This window comes from Pteropus vampyrus, unplaced genomic scaffold (genome assembly GCF_000151845.1).
Source record: "Pteropus vampyrus isolate Shadow unplaced genomic scaffold, Pvam_2.0 Scaffold86, whole genome shotgun sequence".
Lineage (NCBI taxonomy): Eukaryota > Metazoa > Chordata > Mammalia > Chiroptera > Pteropodidae > Pteropus > Pteropus vampyrus.
In genome coordinates, this window is record NW_011888867.1 from 2989109 (window position 1) to 3014004 (window position 24896).

General features: G+C 41.7%; 1 protein-coding gene across 7 annotated transcripts in view; it reads right to left on the reverse strand.

The window, feature by feature from the left end:
* Positions 1 to 24896, reverse strand: part of PRDM2 (PR/SET domain 2) — a 100656-nt gene that overhangs the window by 44466 nt on the left and 31294 nt on the right. For 5 of the 7 annotated variants that reach the window (XM_011363517.2, XM_023532608.1, XM_023532610.1 and 2 more), the window contains one exon: positions 20269 to 20395. In XM_011363517.2, coding sequence (XP_011361819.1) covers positions 20269 to 20395 — 127 coding nt within the window. Of the gene's footprint in view, positions 1 to 1396; positions 1456 to 20268; positions 20396 to 24896 lie in introns of those variants that run through there. The other 2 variants (XM_023532611.1, XM_011363515.2) reach the window with 1 other exon arrangement.

The window sequence follows — 24896 nt, forward strand, 5'->3', positions numbered from 1 at the left end:
ACACAATAAAATGTAATAGAAATAAATATCGAAGCAATCCCTTGCAAAAGCATTTCAAAGATTTTCTGTAACCTCTCACGTTGGTCTATATGTAAAATAGAATATTAAGTGAGATTTCTAGATTTATAATGAAGTGAAGGACAACTTTAACAATACCACTCAGAATGATATCATGTAACCATCTAAAAGGTAAGAGTGCTATCTGAAGTTTACTCCCGGCCTAGGAGTACTAGAACACCTAGCTGATACTGAATGTCAAATGCCTATTTTTGGACTCACCCTACTTAACCAGTAAGAAGTGCCCACCCCACCCCCACCCCCACCCCCACCGCAGGGTGCTCTCTTTCAAAACCACAACCAGGAAACCTTGATGCCCTGTGCAGAGAAGCCACTTGCTGTAGGGACATCTGCGTCCTATTCAGAGAGCTAACGAGAGTACCCCACCACAGGCTGCTACAGGCCGGATACCAGGACGTCTCAATCGCAGCACAAGTGACATGGAGGCCACATCACGCTCTGTCGTGGAGCAGTCCCAGGTACCAAAGGTGTTCAGAAGCATCCCTGACCCCACCCACTAGATGCCAGTGGCACCGCCGTCCTTCAACTTGTGACAAGCAAAAGTCTCCAGATATGGCCAAATGTCCAGCTGGGATGGAGGCTGAGGGCTCCCCAGATTAAGAACCACTGGGCTAGGCCAATATAATATGGCTCACTAAAGACATATGGGGCTCTGCAGTCTTTATGTTTACGTGAAAATTTAAAAGTACCTGAAAACACTAGTAAACCAAGTTCTAAAAACTAAAAAAATGAAATGATAAAATTTACCTCCGCAGTACCTTTTGAACAATGATACTTAGTTTATGATTGAAATGCGTCTAATATGAATATCGTGGAACTGAGATTATATGATACATGGAATAGTTTTCTCAGAACCATCTACCACTCAAGCAATTTCCCACTTGGACCACAGACTAGAGGTAAAGGAGTTATGAAATCACCCGTCCTACTTGTTATTTTGCAAGAGAAACGGAAGATCAGAGACCTGCAGAGACTACTCAGTCTATGACTGGACAAAAATTAGAACCTGGGTGTCCTGACTCACACTTACATATGCTTGGTGTCACTCACAAAGCCAAATACTACAATAACAGATGGTGGAACTTGCTACGTTCCCTTAAATCGGTGTATTTTTTTTTCCTGATACTTGGGTTTCTCTTCTATGTGTAATCATATTAAAAGAAAAAACAAAAAAAAAACCTATAATCTAAAATAACCTGAATGATTTTTGCAAAGGGAAGAGGGGACTCGTTAGTTTCTGTCTGTGAGGCAGGAGGTGCCTCGAGAGCTGGTCCCGCAGAGCCCGCTGGGAGCCTGGTAAGCACACGTGTGCACTTACCATCAGGTTCCTGAAGGGTCCTACACAGAGGCTACTGCCAGCTGCGTGCTCCACTTGCTCTAAACAAGAAAGATACAGGAATGAAACACAAGGAAAGTGAAATGGAAACAATGACAAAGGACATAATGAAGGACAGGACAAAACTGTATGCATATAAGGAAAAGAAATACACACATAAGATGAAGAAACTGAATGAAACAGAAGGAAAACAGTAGTTATCCACTGCAATAAGGTTCTTGCCCAAAAAAAAAAAAAAAAAAAAAATGCATCTTTGTGTTAACTGGGGATAGGATGTGGTATACTTACTCTCAGACCTGTGCCATGCCCATGTTGTAAACCTGATGTTCTTACCACTTAAGTGCCACTCTACTAGAGGATCCGAGAGTCCCATCCATGCCTCTCATTTTACAGAGTCACCAAGGACCACAGATGTGAAGTCAGCTGCCTGAGGTCACGCAACTAAATTAGCTTTGGGGTCAGAATTAAACTCTGAGGATGATGATGCTGTGAGTGCTCTTTCTACATTTATTTCTTAAGACCAATAATGGCATAGTAAGAATATCTTCTTCTTTACAAAGCACTTTATAGCCACTGTCACTCAGTTTCAAGGGCAAATGGAAGTGGCGCAGACTCCACTGCATTTATAGAAAGGAAACAATCAAACTGAAATGCAGGGGGTTTTTTCTATTTCAATTTTACCTTATACCAGAAACAAGTATCAGTCAACAGGACAGAACCCCAATCTGAGCAAATATGATTCACCATGAAATATTAATAAAACTGGATTTCCTAGGGAAATAGCTACCATACAAAGACATCCGACAGCAGCAATGCCCACTTTTTAAAGACAATGGGTAGCATCATACTTCTGGTGCCTGGGATTTGAGGTACAAAACCGAAATTGCCCAAAGCATCCCATGAGTAAGCTCTGGACAGTGTTCTCTTCAAGTAAGGGGGACTAACACTAGAAAATTCTCGAGAATAATGTTTCATTTAAAAATGTTCACACATCAGAGAGAATGCAAAATTCTAGAAGGCTTGCTCAAGTCACATAAAAAATTCATCACAGCAGTGAAGGCTCATGCGTTTGGCGATTTAAATGAATTAAAGTGAGAAGCACAAGCAACTCTTCTGCCTCCTCACTGGGGAGCTGCCAACTGTGAGGTATAAAAATGGAATTCAGTATCGGCGCGCAGCAGCAGGTCCATCTGATCTTTGGGGAGCTCACCATCTCACTCAGACACACAGCTGATTCCAAACCAGGTGAGTCCCCCATCTGTGAGGGCTGCCAAGACCGTACCATGGAAGATCATGGACGACAGACATGGTCTGTCCTGAACGGGTCAGAGGCCAACTCCTCAAGGACAGGCGCGCCTAGGCCCGCAGCTCCTCAGCTCTCCATCCAGCCCTTGATCCTGGCACCTAGACTTTCACCCTCTCCACTCTCCTGCAGCTCCACGGCCCCCGGTTACCTCTGATCGCATAGTTACAAAAGACGAATTTCTCCAGCCTTCATTTGTCCCAAGTTTCTCCTTCACGTTTTGACAGATTGATGGGTCTTTAAATTACTCCCTCCGGCCTCATGACTCTATCAACTAGAACCTCCTCTTCTTCCTGCCCCTAAATGAGAGGGCCTCTCATAGGAGTCAGAAGTGTGGAAGCACACTATCATACGAGGTTGAAGAAAGGCTTCAACAAAATACTCAGCTAAGCTGGGGTACATATCTTACAGAACTGAACAAACGCAGAGTAACAACAGAACTAAGGGGTTACGTTAAAAGCTGAGAGAGAAGCAGCCTAAGAATTAGAGCAGGGGGAGCCTTAAAGACGGTCTTAGGCAGCATCTCAAACACACCTCTCTGAGCTCTATCTCATTATATGAATTGCATAAAATGTCACAGCAAGTTTATAACAAAACTGGGACTTTTATTCCCATCCAATTCATTATTCTAGTCATCGTGTTCTAGTATCCTTGTTAATGACACTTTCTGGGTTCTAATTCACCTTTAAAAGAGGGAAGTAACAATGCCATCTGCATTTCAGGCAAGTTTGAGAACGTCATCATAAACGTCTTTAGTCATTATACATCTTTCTGCATTTCTGAATGGCAAGGGTGTGAGTTTCATGAAAGAAGGCCAGCAGGGCACTAACGTCAGCACCAGGGTTTAACACTCTACAGTTGGCGGCATGAGTAGAAAGAGAGAAGCTGGAAACGGATATATAAAACAGAGTTTTCCACAAGGAATTAATGGGCCATTGCGATATCCTTAATGTATGCTTTTAAAAAAGATAATGACTTGGGTACCCCGAAGCCATCAAAAGCCATTGACAGGACAATGGGGAAACCTGAGGCAGCAGGACTGATGCGAACAGTGCCTCAGAAGCCACACCAAAAATGCTTCCACAAGGTCAAAGTGTTTCACACGGAGACGTGTTATCGGATGATGGAAAGCGGCCCCTACGACTGGCCAAGGTGAGATCAGTGAATGAACAAGCCATGTGGGGACTCAGTCCATCCAGTCCATGTGTTTGAAAGAGAGAAATCTGAAGCAGTGAGATTCTGTTACAGTTGGTTCTTATGAAAGTAATAGCCTAGACATTTTCTATATAAGTAAAATAACTCTGAAATCTAAAAACATTCTCTTAGGCTTGTTGGGCATAATTTCAAATCGTTTTAGTAGTTAAATTCACCAAGAGCTGTCTGTAACCTAGAGGCAAATTATAAAAATAAAACCTTTCTGGTTTTAAGTTGTTCATGGTATTAAAACAGGACTCTAGATTTCAGTTCCAACAGAAACAATGGAAAAGTCCTGGATCCTTCGGTGCTACAGATCACAGCCTAAATTCCTGGAATGCTTGTGTCCTGCTAGCGGGGTGCACAGCCTTTGCCGCCATGGAGGCTCTGGCTCCCAAACCTCCAAACGTCAGGCTGACGGCAGAACAGCAAAGATCCTATCTGTCGGGAGCTTTTCATTTCTCTAAAGAAGGCTTTTAGTGGCTCTGACTGGATAATTCCAAGTACTAGAAATAAACTTTAGTAAATTCAAATTCAGAAACAATTAAATTTCCTTACATTCCTATAACCCCAAAAATCTCGAGGCATAAACAGAATAACTTCAGAGACTTATTAAATGCTTCTGAAATTTAAACAAGCTCCTAGCCTCTTCTGATTTATAATTATTTTAATTTCTAGAGTTCTTAATTTCCAGAGTTCTTGTCATGGATGTTCAGTACCTTTATTTTAAAGGAGAAAAAATATATCTGAAGTCTGAAAACCTTCCATAAAAAGTGAATTAGCGACTGCAAAGTAAAGAACTTAATTCAAGTTTAGGTATCAGTCTCCTGTGGACAAATATACCAGCACTGGGAGCTGAGCAGGGAAGTGGTGTGTTACAAGTACCTGGCAACCTCCTAAAACAGAGGAGATGGCCATACCCTTGAGAACTGGTTAGTCTCAGCAAAAAGGAAAGTCGCTTTGTCCCTCTCAAAGCCCGTGAAAAATTTTACAATACTATATCCTAATGAATTAACTACGAAATTTAGGTTAAAAATATTTTCAGGAAATAAAATCTATATATAAATCTGAGTCAAGATACAATTGCAACACTTAAAATTCATTCTTTACGTTTGTTTACAGACATGCTCATAGGAACATTGGTCAAATCATATCAGTAAGTAATAAAATCTGTAGAGTTTATTCATTAATATACACTGAGAGGATCTACATTAAGATGTAGGCAGGTGCCTTCTACTGATATGAAAATGATGAGGGGATAATACCTGTTTCCCTATCTTTTGGTATTTTCTAATTTTTTAGATGAACATAATGTAACATTTGGTTACATTATGCAAAAAAATAAATGCAAGATTTAAAAATATATTTACAAAAGCAAAATTAATGACACAACTGAAAGTGTTTCTTTTGGTTGAGATTAGCTGATGTACTTTTTATAAAAGTACAATTTGGAAAAAGCCTTGACTTTCTCCTTTGCACAAAAAAAGTCTTACTGAAGTGTTTCTGTTTTCCAACTCGTACCTGTACACCCCAGTATAAGTGTCCAGAAAAAAGTACTATCCCCAGAAACACCAAATCCACAACAGACACACAGTTATAAGGATTTAAAAGAGATTTAAAATATTCATAACAGACACTGCAATAACAGTCAAAACTGCTTAAACATTCTAATTACCACTGTTAGCTTTGGGTGTGTACTCAACTTTTTTTCCTATGCATTACACTACTTTGAACAAAAAATTAATTCGTCTCCTCCTTTTGAACAGCCACACACCTCCTATTCTTTTGCTTGTTTCACTGCACTTGGTTATTATACCCATCATTATTTAAATCAGAAATCTAATTCAAACAATCATGAGTGCCTCCCAGGTAGATGTGACGGTCAATGTTTTGGCAGTCAACTGTGATCATCGCGAGAGTATTGTTCACCTGGCTTTTATTTTGTTTCTTCTAAAATGCAAAAACTAGACAATGGCATTAGAATATGCCACATTTTGGTAAAGGTTTAAGAAATTCATTTATAAAAACAAGAGAATTTACAGATACATTTAACTACCTAATCCCTTGGATCTGCCACAAAATGAGACACTTTCACTTTTACAGGATAAGTTTTAAGACTCTATGACTATTGCTAAGTGATCTCACTCCCTTCTGTCCAAGACCTCCATCTTCCTCCAGCCCCTTTCCACCTGCAGATGTGTCTATCAAAAATCATGAATGCACACACATCACTCACTGCTCCAGGGGAAAGAGCCTGGCCCACTCCAGGCTGACACAGGTGCAGAAGCTAGCACAAATTCACGCATGCGCACAGGCCAGTCCAAGTCACCTACACTGACAAACTGCAAACTGTCAAGGCCATCTTTTACACTCAAGAAAAATAGAAGAAACTAAGATATTTTCTCCTCATAGAGAAATTACTTTTTAAATCAAAGATTACATTTAAATTCAATTCCAGGTTTGTTTGTTTGTTTGTTTTAATATATCTTCACCTAAAAACAAACTCCTACTGGCCAATTTTAATAACACATGTCATTCTTCAATGTACCAGCCTTTATCAGACTAGTTTAGCCCAAGCTCACTATTTTAGCTAGATTAAATTTTTTTTCCCTCTACATACTTTGTAAAGTTTCTGGAATAATGATGAAGTAGAAGTCTTTTGATAATTTTTCTTGGGTGCTTATCTACAAGGCACTTTAAGAGCTATACAGAATTCATATATTTTACTACAAAGATATCTGCCCCAAAGGAATTTAAAATTGGAAGTCATATGGAATTTAAAATTGGAAGTCATATGTCTAACTTTGGGAAAAGCAAGCCCTTCTGAGGAAAGGCCTTACTAATGTCAAGAAGCAGCAAATTTTGAGTGGAAAAAAATGTTCCAGAGAATCTGTACTTCTTTTACAATTTTCGAGAAGGGGAAGGGGAGGAAGGAGGACGGGAGAAAGCAGGCAGGAGGGTAGAGGGAGGGAGAGAGGCAAAAAGTGATATGCAGAGAGAGTGGGGGCAGGGCGGGGGAGTGGCAGGTACCCCTGGGGGCTGCTGGGGCACCGCCGTGGCCCTCAGAGCATAATGGGCCCCAGCACTGAGAGTGCAGCCTTTTAGAAACACTGCATCTTACCCCGCGCTGGTCTCCAAGGGCTTAAGCTATCCATGCTGCCCAGCGTTGCTACTTTTCTTTCGCCAACATGGAGGTACAATAATGCCCCCAGGAAGGGAGGGCTCACAAAGGACTAGGGCTTGAAACCCAGCTGCCTCCCAGGCCAGTGCCCATACTGCAAGAAAGGGTCTCGCTCTCAATCCAGACACTCGATTCTCTTGTTCCCCAAAGGTTCTTGCGTCTCCAGGGTCACACATCCTCCCTGCGAAGAGCTGACGCTGACAAAAGTGAGACACTCCTGGATTGGGTTCTCCTCTCTCACTGGGGTGGCACTCTGAACAAAATAGGCCCTCGAAGACCAGAAGCCCACAAAACGGAAATTCACAAAACCAAAACTTTATTGTGCAGCCTCGGGCCACAGTTGGATTAGTGAGAAATTATCCTGTTCAGGGCAGATGGGAGTTAACTGTGATACACACTGGTGATAACTACTTGTCCTGGGAGGAGAAAATGAGATCATGACAAGATCATGTGCACAGTGCCCGACACAGACCCAATAAATGGAACCAAGTGTAAGGATTAGCCACAGATTTTACTAAACAAACTACAGACACCCCACGCCTACAAGTCTAAATTGTCAGCATATGTTCCTTCTTAGGAAGACAATAACATTCTGCTTCCACTAACAATTCTGAATTCGCCCATTTGTTTTGTTCATTTGTTCTACATGGTTTCACACAATCCCACCCAGATATCATTATGGAAATGTACAATCCAATGAGGACAGAAGTTTAACTGAGAGAAAACAATTCTGGCAAACACCCACCAACATCCCATCAATATAGATCTTAATGCTCTAACAGAAGTTGTGAGGATATTTCATTTTTTAAGTCTGTAACCCCACTGATGGCATTGCTGCTGCTGTCTCTACTTAATTTTTAAAATTAAACATACTAGTTCATGCTTTAGTGGTTCCTAATCTTATGGGAAGAAACTGCAGACTCCTTTGAAAATCAGATAACACCTGAGGCTCCTCTCCCCAGAAAGTCACAAACTTAAACACAAAATCTGGGGGCTCAGAGACCTCCTGTTATCACAAAGCTGTGAGTTCACGTAAACACGTATGGACCAGAGTACTCCTGTGTGATCCCTGAAAAACCTCCAACTCCCCAGACTGCTCAATAAAAATGTTGCACAGATAATCAGGACATTAGTTTCCTTAAAACTGACATCAACTTAATTAGTAACTTCTCCCAAGAAACTGGCTTTCACACTTCTGTTTTTTCCTGATTTTCACATCCAGAAGAATGTAAACTGACAGATTTCACCTGTCATATACAGCACTGACATTGCTCCCACACAGTTACTTTCAAGGCTGTCTGATAATGTAACATCTGAGGAACCATCCAAAATTCATCCAAAATGTCACCTGCCTAAAATTTGGTTGCGACACAGTAAAGTAGAGCTATGAGTGGTTTGGACCACATCAAGATAAGAAAACAGGAATAGCATACACTTCATCTGGGCAGCAAGCAAATAGAGAAACATGTCTACTTCCGTCCAGGCCCGTGCAACAAATCGAATTCCAAGAGTTATCTAATCAACCAACCTATATTACCACCGGTATCCTAGTTTGGATAGACAGCTTTTACAAAGAATCAGGTCTCCACGCGAGGAATTCTCCGTCTAGTGCCATGATATGTGTCCAGTTGCAAATCCAAAGAGCTTTACTCTCATCTAATGTGCAATCTACTTCATTCACACCATGTCGCCAAAGCAAATGTATGAATTTTAAAAGGGCATGTTAGAATATGTTAAAACTGTTCATTTTTTTTTTTAAATCCAGAAGTGACATGATCAGTTAAAGGACAGGCAGAGTTACTACAGAGCTAATTTCGCCAGTGCCCACTAATGACAATGGAATGGACGAAGGTCGGTGTGCCACACATTCTGATAAGGCTCAAGGCTCGCAGCAACTCTACAAAGGTAGGTCTTAACCCATCTTAAAGACAAGTAAACTGAGGATCGAAATACATGGAGTTATCCATCCAAAGTCACACCGCTACTAACTGGTAACACTGGGATCCGAATCTGGCCTTGTAATCCCAAGGGTGTGTTCTAGCATGCCACGATGAAGTCCACGTATCATACAGGTCCCAGCACTCAAAAGGTACAGCTGGGTCAGCAATTTTTTCCTTCTCTGCTCCACCCAACATACACACACGCTTTAAGCTCACTGTAAACAAGTTACCTTTGCAAAGTACGGATCCAGCTGCATTTAATACAGAAACAACAGCGAAGCCTGAACATACCTCCACCCCACTAATAAAAACTTTGGGTAATGGTTTGTTTTTAATGTGCTTTAGCATGGAAACTGAAGTTGGGGTTGGGGTGGAGGGATTACAGCAGTCCTTCAGTTTAGCAATTCCTTTCTGACAACCGTCCATGAGATGTGGAGGGCCCTGTATCTCTAAAAAGGAAGAGAGTCAGAAATAGTTAAGCATCACCTTTTCTCGATTTAGTATTTTCTACATTCTAATGCAACCGTGAATTTAATTTACCTTGGCATACAGTGATTTACATTATTTTCTATCCTGAACTCCTGAATTTATCATTTTGATGGAATAAAAACTACAAATAGGTATTTATTAAGGTTAACACTCAAATTTGATCATTATTAAATATTCCTATGATCACACCTAACAAAAAAAGATACTTCCCATGACAATATATAGCAGCTAATAAAACTAAAAACAAGCAAGTTTGGAATCTTAAGCCCTTGTTCAAAATTCCAACCAAGAGTGAGACTGTTGATAGTTACTTCTTTTCACTATTTGCTTCTGACACCAGAGAGAGGGAACCTGTAATTTCGAGCCCAGTGTAAATCCTACCAAAATTACAATCCATGATGTATAAATAGACATTATTCCATGTGTAAAGATCAAAACTGCAACTAACCAGCACATGCTGCCTGCAGCATAAACCTGGTAGAGATGAAAAGAAGACCTAGGTCTCCACTGATGCCGAATTATCATGCTCACGGTGAAGGTACCGAGACAGGAGGCGGAAGGCAGGGAGCCTTTCCTCACACAGATCTCACATTCCGCGTGAAGCCAGCAGTTCGCTTTATTCCATGGAGAAACAGGTTCTGATAATCTCATATGTTAAAAACAAAAAATATAGCCAAAAGAACCAGAAAAGCATATTCTATCCCTCAAATTGGCAAGAGAATGAAAACTGAACTGAAGAAGCTAAACCGTGAAAAGAATAACAAAAGGCACAGAAATCGCATTGTTGCCCATTCTAATCTGTCCTGCAACTTCAGACACTGTACATAATTCGGTTTAGGGGTTCTAAACATGGGTGAACAAACCAGTTTGCCTTCATTTTTGTGGCATGTGATGTCTTAGGAAACCTACAAAAGACTGAATCAAGGATTCTCAGTACAAGAGGAACGACTGTTTATCTCTGTAAACAGAAATAAAGGGGGGAGGATTTTAACCTAAGTTGTAGTAATTGCTTTTCTTTTTAACAAAAGCAAAGATGATCCTCTGCAACTATACATACCTGGCAACACACACCTAATTCATTAAGGGTGAAATTAGGTTTTGGTCATTCAGACACTGATTAAACTAAGAAAAGCATATAAAAGTGAAAGTTTTGAAAGTATCAAATTAGCAAGGATTTTAGATGTCATAATCTTATTTTAGAAACTGGTATTTTTATATACCACACACATACAGTATTTTATTTTATCAGTAGAATAAATTTCTTGCCTCTGAAACCATTCACATATTCTTTGTATGTTAAAAATAAATACATTAATATAGAACATTTAAAATAACTATACAACATTTACCAGATTATTAAAACTTCCATCAAAAAATATTTTTAAATTTCAGGATCATGACCACAAAAATGTTAAAAGGAAATAGCTACAATAAATGCTACAGAACGCTGAAAATGTTCTAGTCTCTTACCCATAATCCCTCAGGACTTTTTCTTAATACATCTACCAAGTTTTAACCTTTTAAACAAAGTTACTGCTTCCTAATTTTTAGAGAAAAGGGTAGAAGAGAAAGGCAAATGCCAAAGAAATGTGAAAAATGAAAACACAGATGACTAAACAGTGCTTTTCTTTTGTCTAGCCTACTTCGTGTGTCTGAGGCGTGGGGGTGGGGTGTTAAGGACTTACTGAATCTTCAAGGAACAACTAAACGCTCTCCATACTTGATTTAGGAAGAAGTTTTTAGGTAGAAGCTTTTACGTTTTGCCACAAATTCAAGAAGTTTTTAAAAATTTTATTAACACACACATATTCTGAAGACAGTGTTGTGAGATAAATACAATTAAGAAATCAATCCCTGGCTCTCATCAGGAAAATTCGAGAGTGCACAGGGACAGGTTAGGGCAACTCCTTTCTTGTTCTTGCTTCCTTTTATGCTTTTCCTCAGGAATGAGCCAAGCCGCTGGGATAGGAACAGCTTTATCAGCAAACAAAACCTCTTAAGGAGCTATTGCTTCAAACAGTTCAAATGAGTTCCTCTTAAAGGAAAAAGAAAAAAATAAAAAGCTCTCCTCCTCCACCACCATAAGCATCTAAAAAAAAAAAATTCCTATCTTTTATAGATATCACATCATAAGACAGTGAAAGAAACTAATAAGCACGATTTAACTCAATTATAGCCACAAATAGGAATTGCATTTACAGTTTCTAGATTTAATTTTTAGAGCGTATGTTAGTATAAACGCGTTCATGCTCCATAACATTCGGCTTAACAAAAATTTTAAAAATTGTATTTTATTCAGTTGTTCTAAACATTTGGCCAGTCATTCTCAACAAAAGAACTCTGGGGCAGAGGAGGAAGCTACACATCGGGGCTTCTTGAAATCGTCAGTAAGACAAAACGAGGGAGCTCTGCCGTGGCAGACTCAAGCCCTCCACCATCCACACGGCAGAGTGAGGCACAGGCAACGCCTCACCCCGTTCTTGTGCTTTCTCAACGGATTTCAAAAATAACATACAACTTAAGAGACATGAAATATTCATAAAAAGCCCAAAATGACAAATTTGTTGTTTAAAGAAAAGAAAAAAACACTTGACAACAGGCAGCAAGGGATAAAGTAATTTGTTAGTGTTTTTAAAAACTATTTGAGGTACTCAAAGGACAATAAATCTATTCAATCCATAAACTCCTGAAGCAAGAGTAACTGAAGGCATCAGTTCTCACCATAACTGAGCTCTCCAATTCCAAAGACTTCATTTAATCACGCTATACTGCCTTATTATCTAGGATTAAAGTGGGCAATTCTAAAGTAAATAGTGAAAATTCATCCTGGCTAATTGGCAAAGACTTATAAAACACCACTACTTATTCAGTATAACTGTCCTACTTAGAAACATTAGAAATAAAAACTGGATTTAGGCAAGTTGGAGCCAAATATTTAGCTGGGTGAACTTCTGCAAACCACATGGCCCCTCTGAGCATGTTTCCTCATCTGCAAAGGTGGATAACGACCCCTGCTTTGCAGAGCTTACTGGGAGGTTTAGCTCTTCGACTCACAATGGGGTACATCCAAATAAACCTACCGTAAGTCAAATATATTGTTAAACTGATAATGTATTTAACCTATTGAACGTCATAGCTTAGATTAGCCAGTTTCTACTGAATACATATCACATTCACACCATCGTAAATCAAAAAATCTTAAAATCAGATGCCATAAATCAGAGACCATCTGTATATGGAGCACCAAGCACAGGGCTAGGCACTTGCAAAACATGTTAAAGAAACAAGTAATTTCTGTCATGGTCACCACTAATAGAAAACAGTGATTCAAAACGACGACATGATGTGCAGATCTGCCACTGGATTAATCTGGTAAAAAAAAAAAAAGGGCTGCTTTCAGCGTTTATCTTTTTCACTTTGAGGAACAATAGTAGTGCTTTCAAATAACTTTCTTCTCCATGTCATTCAGCTTCCCTAATTTTTATCGACCAAAGTATTAATAATAAAACCAAACTTTAGAACTGTCTTTGGAAGCATGTAAAATCTGCACAGACAGAGTTCCATCTTAGTCTACTACACGTGAGACTGCAACTCTCTACTCTGCACAGTCTGTAAATGAAAGAAAATGTCTATCACTTTTTAACCCATGTAATGCTGTTCTTGGAGTCTTTATCCAATTCCTCAGTTCTTTAGAGGCCGCTCCACGTGTAAAACTATGCTCTCCTCTTGGTAATTCTCCTGTGAACACTTAAGATCCCATATGGTAATAGCTCATCTGTAAACATGAATGTGAAACTGCCAAGGAAACACTCAATGAGTTATAAAAACAGCAATTAATCCATAATTTAGAAAAAGAACTTAGGAAAGCAAAGGAAATTGTTTTCTCACTTACAAATTACAAATGAATCATCTTAAAAAATCAACTAAATTCTTCTAAACTAACTACAATAAGGATCTTGTAATTTTTTTCACCTTTTAGAAAACATATTATAATCATCAAACCTTTTTTTTCGGTGTTAGGCAAGTTTCACCTCCCAATTTACACAGGGACAGGAGAATCAGAGTAACAACCTACATATAGACAGAACATAGCGTATTTCCTAATACACTAAATTACAATGTTTGAAGCAGTTTTCAACCATGGCAGGTACTGGGATTTTTGTAAATTCGTCCACTAAAACACGAGTGAACGTTCCGCAAAATGCTTTGGAAAATTTTAGTTAATCCACATAATTTCCCTGAGAACGAGGTTATGACATAAGCAAGACTCCAAGGCACAAAACAAAAACACTGACCAACTGATTGACCTAAACGTGGAGTAATTCAGTAGCAGCAAAATTAGAGATAAAAAAATTCCAATTCCTGTTGAAAAGAAATTCAAACTGTACTGTGCTTTCAGAAACAGACCACCGCCACAGCAGCAGTGAGCAACCAACCTGGCAGCCAGCCCATGCTGATGGGACACCCAATGCTCAGGGAAGGCATCGCTCAGCGGCAAGGCAGCAAGAGCTACCTACATTAGGGGACGAGGACGAGGACATTGCTCAGTTGGGTCTAACGTGACAAGCTCGTAAGCCATAAAGCATGTAATGTGGGGCCACAGTTCCACAAAACACCGCCACCTCCAAGTGCCCATGCCCTGTTCCAGCACCTGCAAATAAGAACTATGGGTGAGCGCCTGTGAGTAAGTAGGAAGAGGACCTTGGCCACCAGGCACCCGGAAGGTTCAGGGCCCGTCTGCCACCATCCTCAGGCACCACAGCCAGGCCTATCACTCGGCCAAGACTCCGCCCTTTGGCTTTGGCCAATTCCCTTGGCTGCTAAGGAAGGTGAGATCAAACCCCACGGAAGCCGACCTGTTTCCCATGCTTATTAAATATAGTCTTTAATTTTAACTTTAAATGGAACCAGTGTTGTCACTTCTACTGCTGTTGCCCACCACACGTAGAACTGGACAAACAGCATATTCTGTAGAAGAAAAGGCGTGAAAAGGAAAACCTGCGTTCAAGTTCTGACTGACGCTCACTGGCAGAGTGAGCGTGGACAAGTTACTTAATCTCGCTAAGTTTTCACTTCCTCAGCAGGAGCTGGTACAAACCATGGAGGTGGCCTGGACGCCACAGAAGTAGAGGCCAACAGGGACTGCGTGTGGGCGTGCTCAGCACCACTCAGCGCCGCGGGCTCGCTGCTGTGTCCGGCAGCAGCTCTGCACACTGCCGCCCACGAGGCCCTAAGTCTCCATCAGGGCCCCTCGCTGCATGCTTCCACCTGCCATCTAGCTGTGCCCTGTGGCCTCGTGTCCCTGCTTCTCCCCCACCTCCTGCATTGCTCTTTCCTTCTTCCCCTCCTCACGTTCCTTCTTAAAGGTCCTCCCCACTGTGCTCCACTTCGTGACCACAAAGCAGCATCACCTCCTCTCCCAAAGGACTCCTGCCCACCCCCTCTCTATCCTGGACCCCATGCACACATCAACCAAAACATTCAGTTAGCCTGATCTGCACTGAGCTGCAGTAAAAAGGATAAGCTCCTCCCCTGGATATTTTAGTCATCTCTAATTACCCCTACCAATCCAGACGCTAAGTGCAGCGCCTGGGACAAAAGGGGCCAATATGTCTATTTGCAGAATTGATTTTCATAATTCAAAAATACTCATGCGAGTTTCTCGGTGGCCCTCACTATGTACCACCCCAGCATTAAATTTCCCAAAACGTGGAGCAGCCTCTTCCGGGAGCTGTCAGCCCCTAGACCTTGACTGGGCCCGCCCCTGTGCCATTCATGTCACGGCCTCCGAAAATCCACCCCTGGGCAGCCATCTATAGTCACGCCATACTTCACACACATACCCTATGAACATTACAAGACCTGTCCTGTTCATCTTGTTGGCCGGTCATCCCCTGGCTCTCCAGAATGTCAGTCTCGTGAGAGTGGGAACCTTGGTTGTTTTAGTTCCCTGCTGTGACTACAGCACCCAGAAGAGTGTCTGACACAGACCAACAAATATTTATTAAAATATGGGTCGGGGAGGCGGGACGGGACCCTCCTCCCTTCACTCACTCCTCCAACCCGCTCTTTAAGCCTCCTGGGCTCGTCTTCCCTGCTCTCCACTCTGCAACACGGCCATCCCGCCACCCCCCGCCCGCCCTCGCCCTCCATCTAAGTAACAACTCCCCAGGCATCCCAGCCCAGAGTTCGATTTTCTTTCTCTCAATGTCAAGTCCTTTAGTTTAGCATTATTTTTTTAAAGCCCTCAGACCAAGTGATTTTGCATGTGGATCACTTAGCTCCCTAAAGTAACTATAAATTTCTACAGGTCTTGTCGCCTTTGGAGAAGAATTTCAAACATGTACAACTTCAAAAACCTTGAGTGCTCATCACAGTACCAAGGTTTTTTTATTTGAATAATTTTGCTTGCAAAGACAGAGGAAATATTTCCTTTATAAGCTGATTATAATTTAACTAAAAGTCACCTGGACAAACATTATACATTAGCTGATACTCTCAGGGACTCTTTACAGCTTTTACAAAGGATTACCTGGACCTGCTGAGTGACTTAAGGAACTGTGCTCTTTATAGTTCACTACTGATTTCCTTATAAACTGTCTTCTTTACTGTCCAGCTATCAGAAATACTTGCTGCTATAAATATCTTCTAATTTCCTCCATCTAACTTGTTGCGAACAGGAAAGTCAGTAGATTAGAACAAGGCCTATCATACGGGTCCATCGGCACCGAGCGAGGCTCTGCCACCAGAAGGGAGAACAGAGAGACCCAGCGTGTCTGGGCTTCCACAGGTGCTCCGTAAACACCGACTGATGAGTCACAAACTCAGTAGCTCCTCCCCAAGGAACATGCTGTTGGTGGCACTTACAGCTACCACGAACTCACACGTTGCACAGAGCTATTCCTTTCTTATACCACTTGCTCTTGACAGCAACTCTGTGAGGTCAGGTAGCCCAATGACCATTCCATGTCATGATGCCCACTTTTAAAGCTATGGAAACTACACCCTGGAAAGCTGACATGATTTGCCAAGTCACCAGGTAAAAACCCAGGGGTCTCAGGTTTTAAGCCCCTTCCACCAAGCTCATTTGTATTGTGCCACTGTTGTTTCTTTAGGGTAAGAGAACTTCAAGGAAGGCTCTTACATGGCCAAGAAAAGGCACAGCAACGACACATTCTGCTATTATAGTCTACATTTGAAAAGAATATTTGCCAGGGGTCACTGTTTACTGCTAACAAGCAAATCAATCTCTCATTTCTCACACTAACAAACAGGGGACAACGATGAATAAGCTGGTAAATACTTCTAAATTTGGTCCTTACCATTTTACTTCAGAGTATAACCTTCCTATGGTTCAAATTAAAATTACCTTAAACAGCCGACACTAAAAACTCTCCCCCCCTCTCCTACCTGTCCCATCCAAGGAACTTTTCATGTTCGATCTCATTATTGGGGCTGCTCAAGTTAAGAAGTTAGACTGAATTACGAAACTGAGAATCCAAAATTCTACTTCGAAATGCCTAACGTGTGTACCTCTTTGGCCCATGGCAGAACTGCATGCTCCCTGGTCAGAGACAACATGAACTGTGTTCTCACAGCACTGTGTTCTTTTCCTTCATTATAGGTCTCTGTGAGTCTGTTTGCCAATCAACGAATATTTATTGAGAGCTTATTCCATGCCAACGATCTAGGCGCTGATCAGCAACATGCTGATTTAATGTTTGTCGCTAGACTACAGGCACCATGAGAAGAGTTACTGCTGCTTTTTTGCTCACCATTGCACTGTACAACCAACCCAGTAGAGTGCCTGGCGCACCGCAAGAGCTTTAGGAACATTATTGGAATGAATGAATGAGAGACAGAGACAGAGAGAGAGAAGAGGCTACTCTGTACGTAAAGGAATCGGGGCTTTTCACCACCCAGAACATGCCTCATGATCCACCAGCAATCTGATGAATTCTGAAAGGCACCACATGCATTGCACAGCTGTAGGCATAGCAGCTGTCATGCAAAGGAGCCGAGGCCAAGAACTATGAAGAATCCAGCCCTTTGTTTTTTTCTGCCTGCCTCATAAACGAAATGAAGGTAGGTCAACTGTCAATCTACCTGTCAGCTGCATGTCTTCAACATGCTTTAACACTGCTACTGAATGAAACTTATGTTGATTTACTATTTGACGTCACTGCCTGAAAAGACATTTAAATGTCTGAGGTCACACGTAAGACCTAAATAGAATTAAGTTAATATAAAAAGTTCTTCATTTCAGGTCTTTGCAAGCTATAAATTAGCTTTCCCAGAGTATTTAAGTTAAAAACAAAAAAGGTCTGACTCATTATTTAAACTCTCTAAACTTTAGGTCATAAAGTTCAAACAGGACTCTTTACCAGTAGGCTGTTCAAAACAGACAAGTTCCAAGAGTGAGCCTCATGCAAGTATTTTAATTAAAACCTAAGAGTCAGTGGGTTATATGCTGCCCAGAGTAGTTATAAAAATAATAATAGGATAATAAGAAATATGAACTACTTAACTCGATATAAAAACTGAGCAATCTTGGCAGATATAAAAATGAAGATATGTAAGTGCATGTATCACTAATAAAACAAAGAGTTTGTGTTCAGTTTTTTCTCCAAATCCAACCAAGTGAAAAGATTTAAAAAAAAAAAAAAATTAAGGGATAAATAAAAAAGAAAAGCAGAAAGTAAAATGTTTAAACATGCAAGCCAAAGTATGCCAAACAGAAAAGTCTTAGAGTGAACTTTCCATTAAGCTATGAATATATTTGAATATATGTTATGCTTAATTGCAAAGTAAAGATTTCCCCTTCTCCTCAAACTCCAGCCTCTGAAAATCACAACTTACCTAGAAAGCTGGTGACATTAAACAAAATGAACAATAAATAAAGGAACAGGTTGAATTATGTGAAGAGTTTGCAAACAATTATGCATTAAAAGCCTAATGTCGACAAAATCTCAATACTCAGTTAAAACGATAAAAAACAAACAAACGAAAAAACACCTGGGAATTTTCTAAACCCAGATCATCTAATGCAGGATCAAAGCATTTAATGACCTAAATCAGCCACAAAATCATGTTCAATAAACACAGAACATGCATTTAGTAAGAGGCCCACAAACCGCCCCTTGAATGAGTTAGTTGTATTTGCATTAGGCTGTGAAATACAAAAAATATGTAATGGAAAAATCAGAAAAGCCTTTTTGCCTACATTTTAAAATATTATTTTTACATTTTTCGAAAATCAAGTTTATGTTATGATTTTATTTACGGTATGACTACCACAACTCACTTTGCAATGTTCTAAGTAAAGGACAGATTCATGAATTCAAATGCCTAAAAAAATTTACTTAAGATTAAGGTGGGCAAAAAAGAAAGTTTTATATTAGTAAGAAACTGCCACATTGTGCCTTGGCATAGAGTCAAACTGGGCTCTATGAAAGATTCACGAATTCACATTAAAATTCTTTATTTAAAAAAATCCCAACAACGTGTCAAAATGCCAGCTGGAAATATGATATATCCGACCAAACTATTTTCCTACCCGGAAATTATTCCCTCCCTTTTGTAAGCCCGACTACGCTTTCCCGTGGTTTGAAAACATGATAAAACAAAATAAAACTATTGTAGTTAAATCAAAAGTGACAAAACAGCATGCTCTTCAACTTCCATTTCGTTAATGGCCTAATTTCAGAAAGATCTGGTGTGCTAAGACCTTAGCCCACCCCTGAGAGTGTTGCAATCGTGCGCGGCGCGGCCTGGCCCCGCGTGGGGTGGGGGTGAGGGATTAGAGTGGCAGGGCCCGTCAGGGAGAGGGGCGCAGGGAGCAGCGGCCCGGCCCGGCGCCGGGGAAGCCCGAAGTGGCAGGGCCTGGCCTCGCGTGGAGTGGGGTGGAGTAGGGTTTGGAGTGGCAGGGCCGTCCGGGAGAGGGGCGCAGCGGCACGGCCCGGCGCTGGGGGGCACGGAGTGGCAGGGCCCAGCCTCGCATGGAGTGGGTGGGGGTGGAGGGGTTTAAGAGTGGCAGGGCTCGTCCAGGAGAGGGGCAAAGAGGCGCGACGCAGCACTGTCCGGCATCGGGGGGTCGCGGGGGACCACGAAGTGGCAGTGCCCGGCCTCGCGTAGAGTGGGTGGGGGGTTGGAGTAGCAGGGCCCGTCCGGGAGAGGGGCGCGGCGGCACGGCCCGGAGCCGCGGGGCACGGAGTGGCAGGGCCCGGCCCGCACGGACCGGCAGTGTACGGCTCGGCCGGTTCTCTGCCCTCTGGGGGACGCGAGCTCATCGGCCACAGCACGCCCGGCCCTACCCGCACAGTCCCGGCGGGACACGAGGCCACCGAATCTGCGGACCTGGAAATGTCACTCTCAGAACACATTTTATGACGCGTTCGCTGGCAAATAGCACAAAAAGCTAAGAATATACCGGGCATGCACGACTCTGACGAGACCGGCTGCTGCGCCGGCCCGCAAGTCCTGCTATTTTTGATGTCCGAGAGTGAAGTGACAACTAGCCCTCAGGCGGCACTGGGGTCTGCGCACTTTTCCACGCCCGCATTCCCGGCCCCAAGTTAGAAAAGAGCCCGAGCGGCGTCCGGCGCCGTGATTCAGCAGCGGCCCGGGGGGGCCGGAGCGCGGGCAGGCGGCCGGTCTGGAAAAGGTCACCGAGAGCCGCGGGCTCCGCCGGAGCCCGGATCCGGCCAGCCCAGGCGCGGCGGGGGAGCGGGCGGCGGCGGGATCCTACCTTTCCTGCTTTTCGGGGAGCTCCGCTTGCTCCGGGCGCTGGCTCGCTCTTCCTCAATCGCAGCTGCTATCTCGGGGTTGTCTTCCCCATTGTACCAGACCAGGAGCTCCTCGCCCGGCGCGATTGGCTGCGAAGAGAGAAGAGACAGGCGCCGGGCCAATCAGAGCGGCGGTTGTTGGCGGGGCGGGGGCAGGGCGGGGCCGCGAGCCGGAGGCCAGCCCGGCAGGAAGGGCTCCTAAATCCTCCGCGGCGGAGGGCTGGGCGGCCGCGGGAAGGGACCCTCTGCTGGAGGGAGGACCTCACTTCCCGCCCGCCTCCTCTGCTGGGGGTCCGCAGGGCCACTAAGGGTCTGACTAGGAGAGATTGCTTTAAACTTAAAACTGCCATGCTGCCGAATCTGACTGTTCAAAGCCTCGCAACTACACGCAGAAGGAAAAATAAAACACGGAACCATTTTGCCCATGAAATCTAACTGATGAGAAATTTAAAGCACAATTAGAACCCCGTAGTTTGGCAAGAGAAGTGCTAAAAGCTAATGGCCAGTGCACCGTTCAGGTTCTAACAAGTTAAACATGATAAGGAAGAACTATATGCCCCCGCACATTTATAAGTCACCGCTAATTATATCACGGAAAGGCTAAAAGCAGAGGACACACAAGCGTCCTGGCAGTATATTATCTATGCACTGCCACCAACCTGCTCAGGTCCGCGGAGAATTCACCGCCTTGTCCTCTGCACCACACATCGAGTTTACATGACAACTTAAATTTAAAAGGAAATGCCTAAAAATAACTCACACATATTATGCTCCTAAAACATTCATTCTTAACAGCCATGTGAGCAGTGAGGACATATACCATCATCATCATACTAATTACATCTAGAACAAGATCCTGAAGAATAAGTATACTGAGTAGAAAGATTATACTTCTAAATAGAATTTAAGGAAATGGCTTATTGGTTTCTCTCACAATGACTTCTGTTCAGAAAGTTCCAAGAGTATCCACACAAGTAAAATTCTGCCTAAAACCCACTGAATAAAATTAGAATCTGTGAGTCCATATTGATATAAACGAATGAATGAACAAGTAAATAAACAAGAAGGAAAGCTCTTCCTTAAAGTAGAACTCAACTAACCAACGAAAAAAGTAATAGAATTAGAAAATCACCAGTTGGCAATCATCTCAGTAATAACTATTTCAGGCAAGAATCATCCATGGCGAAAGTTTGAGGAGTGACAGAATACTTGCAAAGTCTCAAAATATCTCCCTATAAAACATTTATTAACTACAAAGGGAAAAACGGTATCTTTATGAGACAAAGAGACATTATGTGCCTCCTGACCATGTACAGTAGAGAACACAGCATCACTTCTAGAGGTTTCTGCCCAAAATGCATAAACACAAGTTAATCATAATAAATCATAAGAAAAGCCCAAACTGTGAGACATTCTACAAAATAACTGACCAGTTCTCTCAAAACTGAAAGGTTATAAAAGCAAAGACTGAGGGACAGATGACATTATAACTGAATGCAAGTGAGCTTTCTATTCCCATAAGGATATGATTGGAACAACCATATCCTTATGGGAATAGAAAGCTCACTTGCTTTCTATGTGACTAAGGTGTATCAATTAGCTCAGGGGTCCCCAAACCCCGGGGCTGGGGGCTGGGGGCTGGGGGCTGGTATTGGGCAGTGACCTGTTAGGAACTGGGCAGCACAGCAGAAGGTGAGTGGCAGGTGAGCGAGCAAATCTTCATCTGGATTCGCAGCCGCTCCCCAGAGCCACCATCACCGCCTCAACTCTGCCTCAGCTCCACCTCAGATCATCAGACGTTAGATTCTCTTAGGAGCACGGGTCCCTGGTGCTAAAAAGGTTGGGGACCGCTGGCTTAGCTAATAAAATACCGTCAGTGTTAGCTTCCCAGTTTTGAGCACTGCACTACGGTTGTGGAGAGGGATGCTCTTTTTGTTTTTAAGAGCAGGGAGAATCCCATCTAAGATGTCAGCTTAGAAACAATATAGTTCGATTCAACATACCTTCCAGTCTAGATAATACCCTTGAAAGTAAATATTTTGCTTCATTCTCTGCAGAATTGTTTATATAGTCCAAATTTTGAAATATTTTAAATTCTTTAAAATGAAAGAACAAGCCACTGTTTCCTTTGCTCCCTCACCCAAGGAAGGCTAAAACTTGATATTTTCTCTTTAAACCAATGTATTATATTTTTTCAAAAAATGTTTTATTAGTTTCAGCTATACAGCACAATAATAGTTAGGCATTTATAAAATTAAACCAATGTATTATTACTTCCCTTCTTGAGTCAGTTAAGCCTAAACCAAAGAAAATGTAACCTAACATATATAAGATTCGATGAGTTAAAATAAAGATTTTATGAGTCAATATATAAGATTTTTATGAATTAAAATAGCCATTACAGATGCCTTTCGGTACTCTGTTTCTGCTGAAAGAATGGGCTTTTTTACTTAAACAATTTATAGTTTCAAATGCATAGTTTGCTTCTCTATTTTTTTATTGTGAGTCACATATTCATGGAATGGTGCTGTCATATAATAATTGAAATGATTAGGAAATCTGTAAAGGCTTAAATAAAACTAAAGTGAAAGAGAACATGGAAAAGAGAAAAACAGCATTCCCAACTTATTCCTAACGCAAACAGCATAACCAGAACACTGGCTGCAAGACACCCACGGGACACTTTCATGATACCTCCCAGACTCAGCTTAAGCTTCCAGGGTCATTCCACTGCAATCTCCTGAAGAGTACTAATTGTGCTAGCAAAGTATCAGCACAAACTTTTTACTTAGCAGGGTATTCTTTTGTTGTTGCCAAATACACAAAGTAAAACATATCAGAATCTGTTTTTACCTCAAATTTAACAAAGAATTTCTAAACAGCTAATGAGCTGGTGAGTAGCTAGATTAAAAACAATGAGATTTGCTAGCTGCTGAATAACTTTCAAAACTGTTAGCAATTAAGGTGATTATATTACTGAGCTGTATACTTCTCAACTTCATACCGATAACGGATACATAAATGAGACCACAGACCTTACCCGTTTCGTTCACTACTACAGAAGAATATCTGCTACATACTAGACTATATTTGTCAAACTACCGAATAGAAGATTGAATGGACAGCAGGCTACCAGTTAACTTTCAGGAATTTAAAATAGTTTCTAATCATAGTATAAGCAAAACCGGTGTTGAGATTTTCCAATTACCTGATAGTTGAGATGGGTGATAGTTGAGAAACTGATACAGAACCCAGAAGAATACAACATGTAATTTATTTACAAAATCTAATCCACAGAAAGCTTAATCTGCAGTTAGATAATCACTAGTAAGGAATCTGAAAGGTCTCACGCATACCTGAGCAAACATCAAAGGGCAGGACAGAGGGAGGTTTGCAGGGATCACAACTATGTCAGGTCAGACTAAGACAGGTAGCGACAATAGCAGCAGTACAGCTAGTTAACGCTTTGAATCCCTGGGCTGGACTCAGAACACTTCACAGAACCTTACACACATCATCTTGTTTAATCTTCACAACGACTGTACATATTAATTTTATTACTACCTCCATTTTTATATATGAGAAAATTAAGACACAGAATTTAAGTAACTTCTCGTGGTCGCACATCTAGAAGCCAAAACCTGCTCACGAGGCCTCCACTCCTAACTATGACACTATGCTGCCCTGCCAAAATAGCAGCCATCATTTATTTAGCATTTATTAGGCACTAGAGCTCTGCCCATAATCACCTATGAAATTGCCGTGATCGCCCTATGAAGGCGATGCTATAATTATCTGTATCTTACAAATAAGGAAACTGAGGCACACAGCGGTGACTTGCCTAAGGTCACACAGCTAGGAGAGTCACAATGACTTGCCTAGGGTCACACAAGCCAGGACCTCATCCAGAAGTCTGGCTTCAGAGTCCACTCTCCCAAACATTATGTCTCTTGCTTCTCGATGTTTCTCAGATTTGCTACTAGAGAAGAACACAGTTTAATGAAGGAACTGCGAAGTGTCCTAACACCTCCCTGGGTTTGCTCTCCCTTGGAATCTCATTTCCACTCCCTGTCTCGTATTCGTCCCCTCGCTGGCATTTCATCTCCGCCAGGGTTCTGCCTCACAGATTTGACCAGATAGAACTATCACTTTAAATACATTTAAGAAACAGAATGAATTATTGAATCAAATTTTGAATGTTATTTCAAATTCCAGTGTAACAAAATTTCATAGTAATACCTACTAGAAAATCATGCTATTATAATACAGCAGAAATAAAATAGAAAAGAAGGTTGTAAAAGTTTTAAATGAGAAAGCACCACAAAAATGTATTTCCTACACAGACCGGAAGCAAGGATGTGGGTACATATGAGGCAGAGGACAGTCCAATTGGCTAAAGATAACAGAAAAAATACAGCAAAAAAAAAAAAAAAAATTTAAGCAGCTTTTTCTTAACTAAACTTCTAGAAGTTCTAGTGCTACCAAACACGCAAAACTCAGAATGCTGCAAAAACTGACCATCATCTTAAATGCCTGCTCATCTAGAGTTTTCAACTCCATAAAGATAACTTCTTTCATGAACTGTCACCCA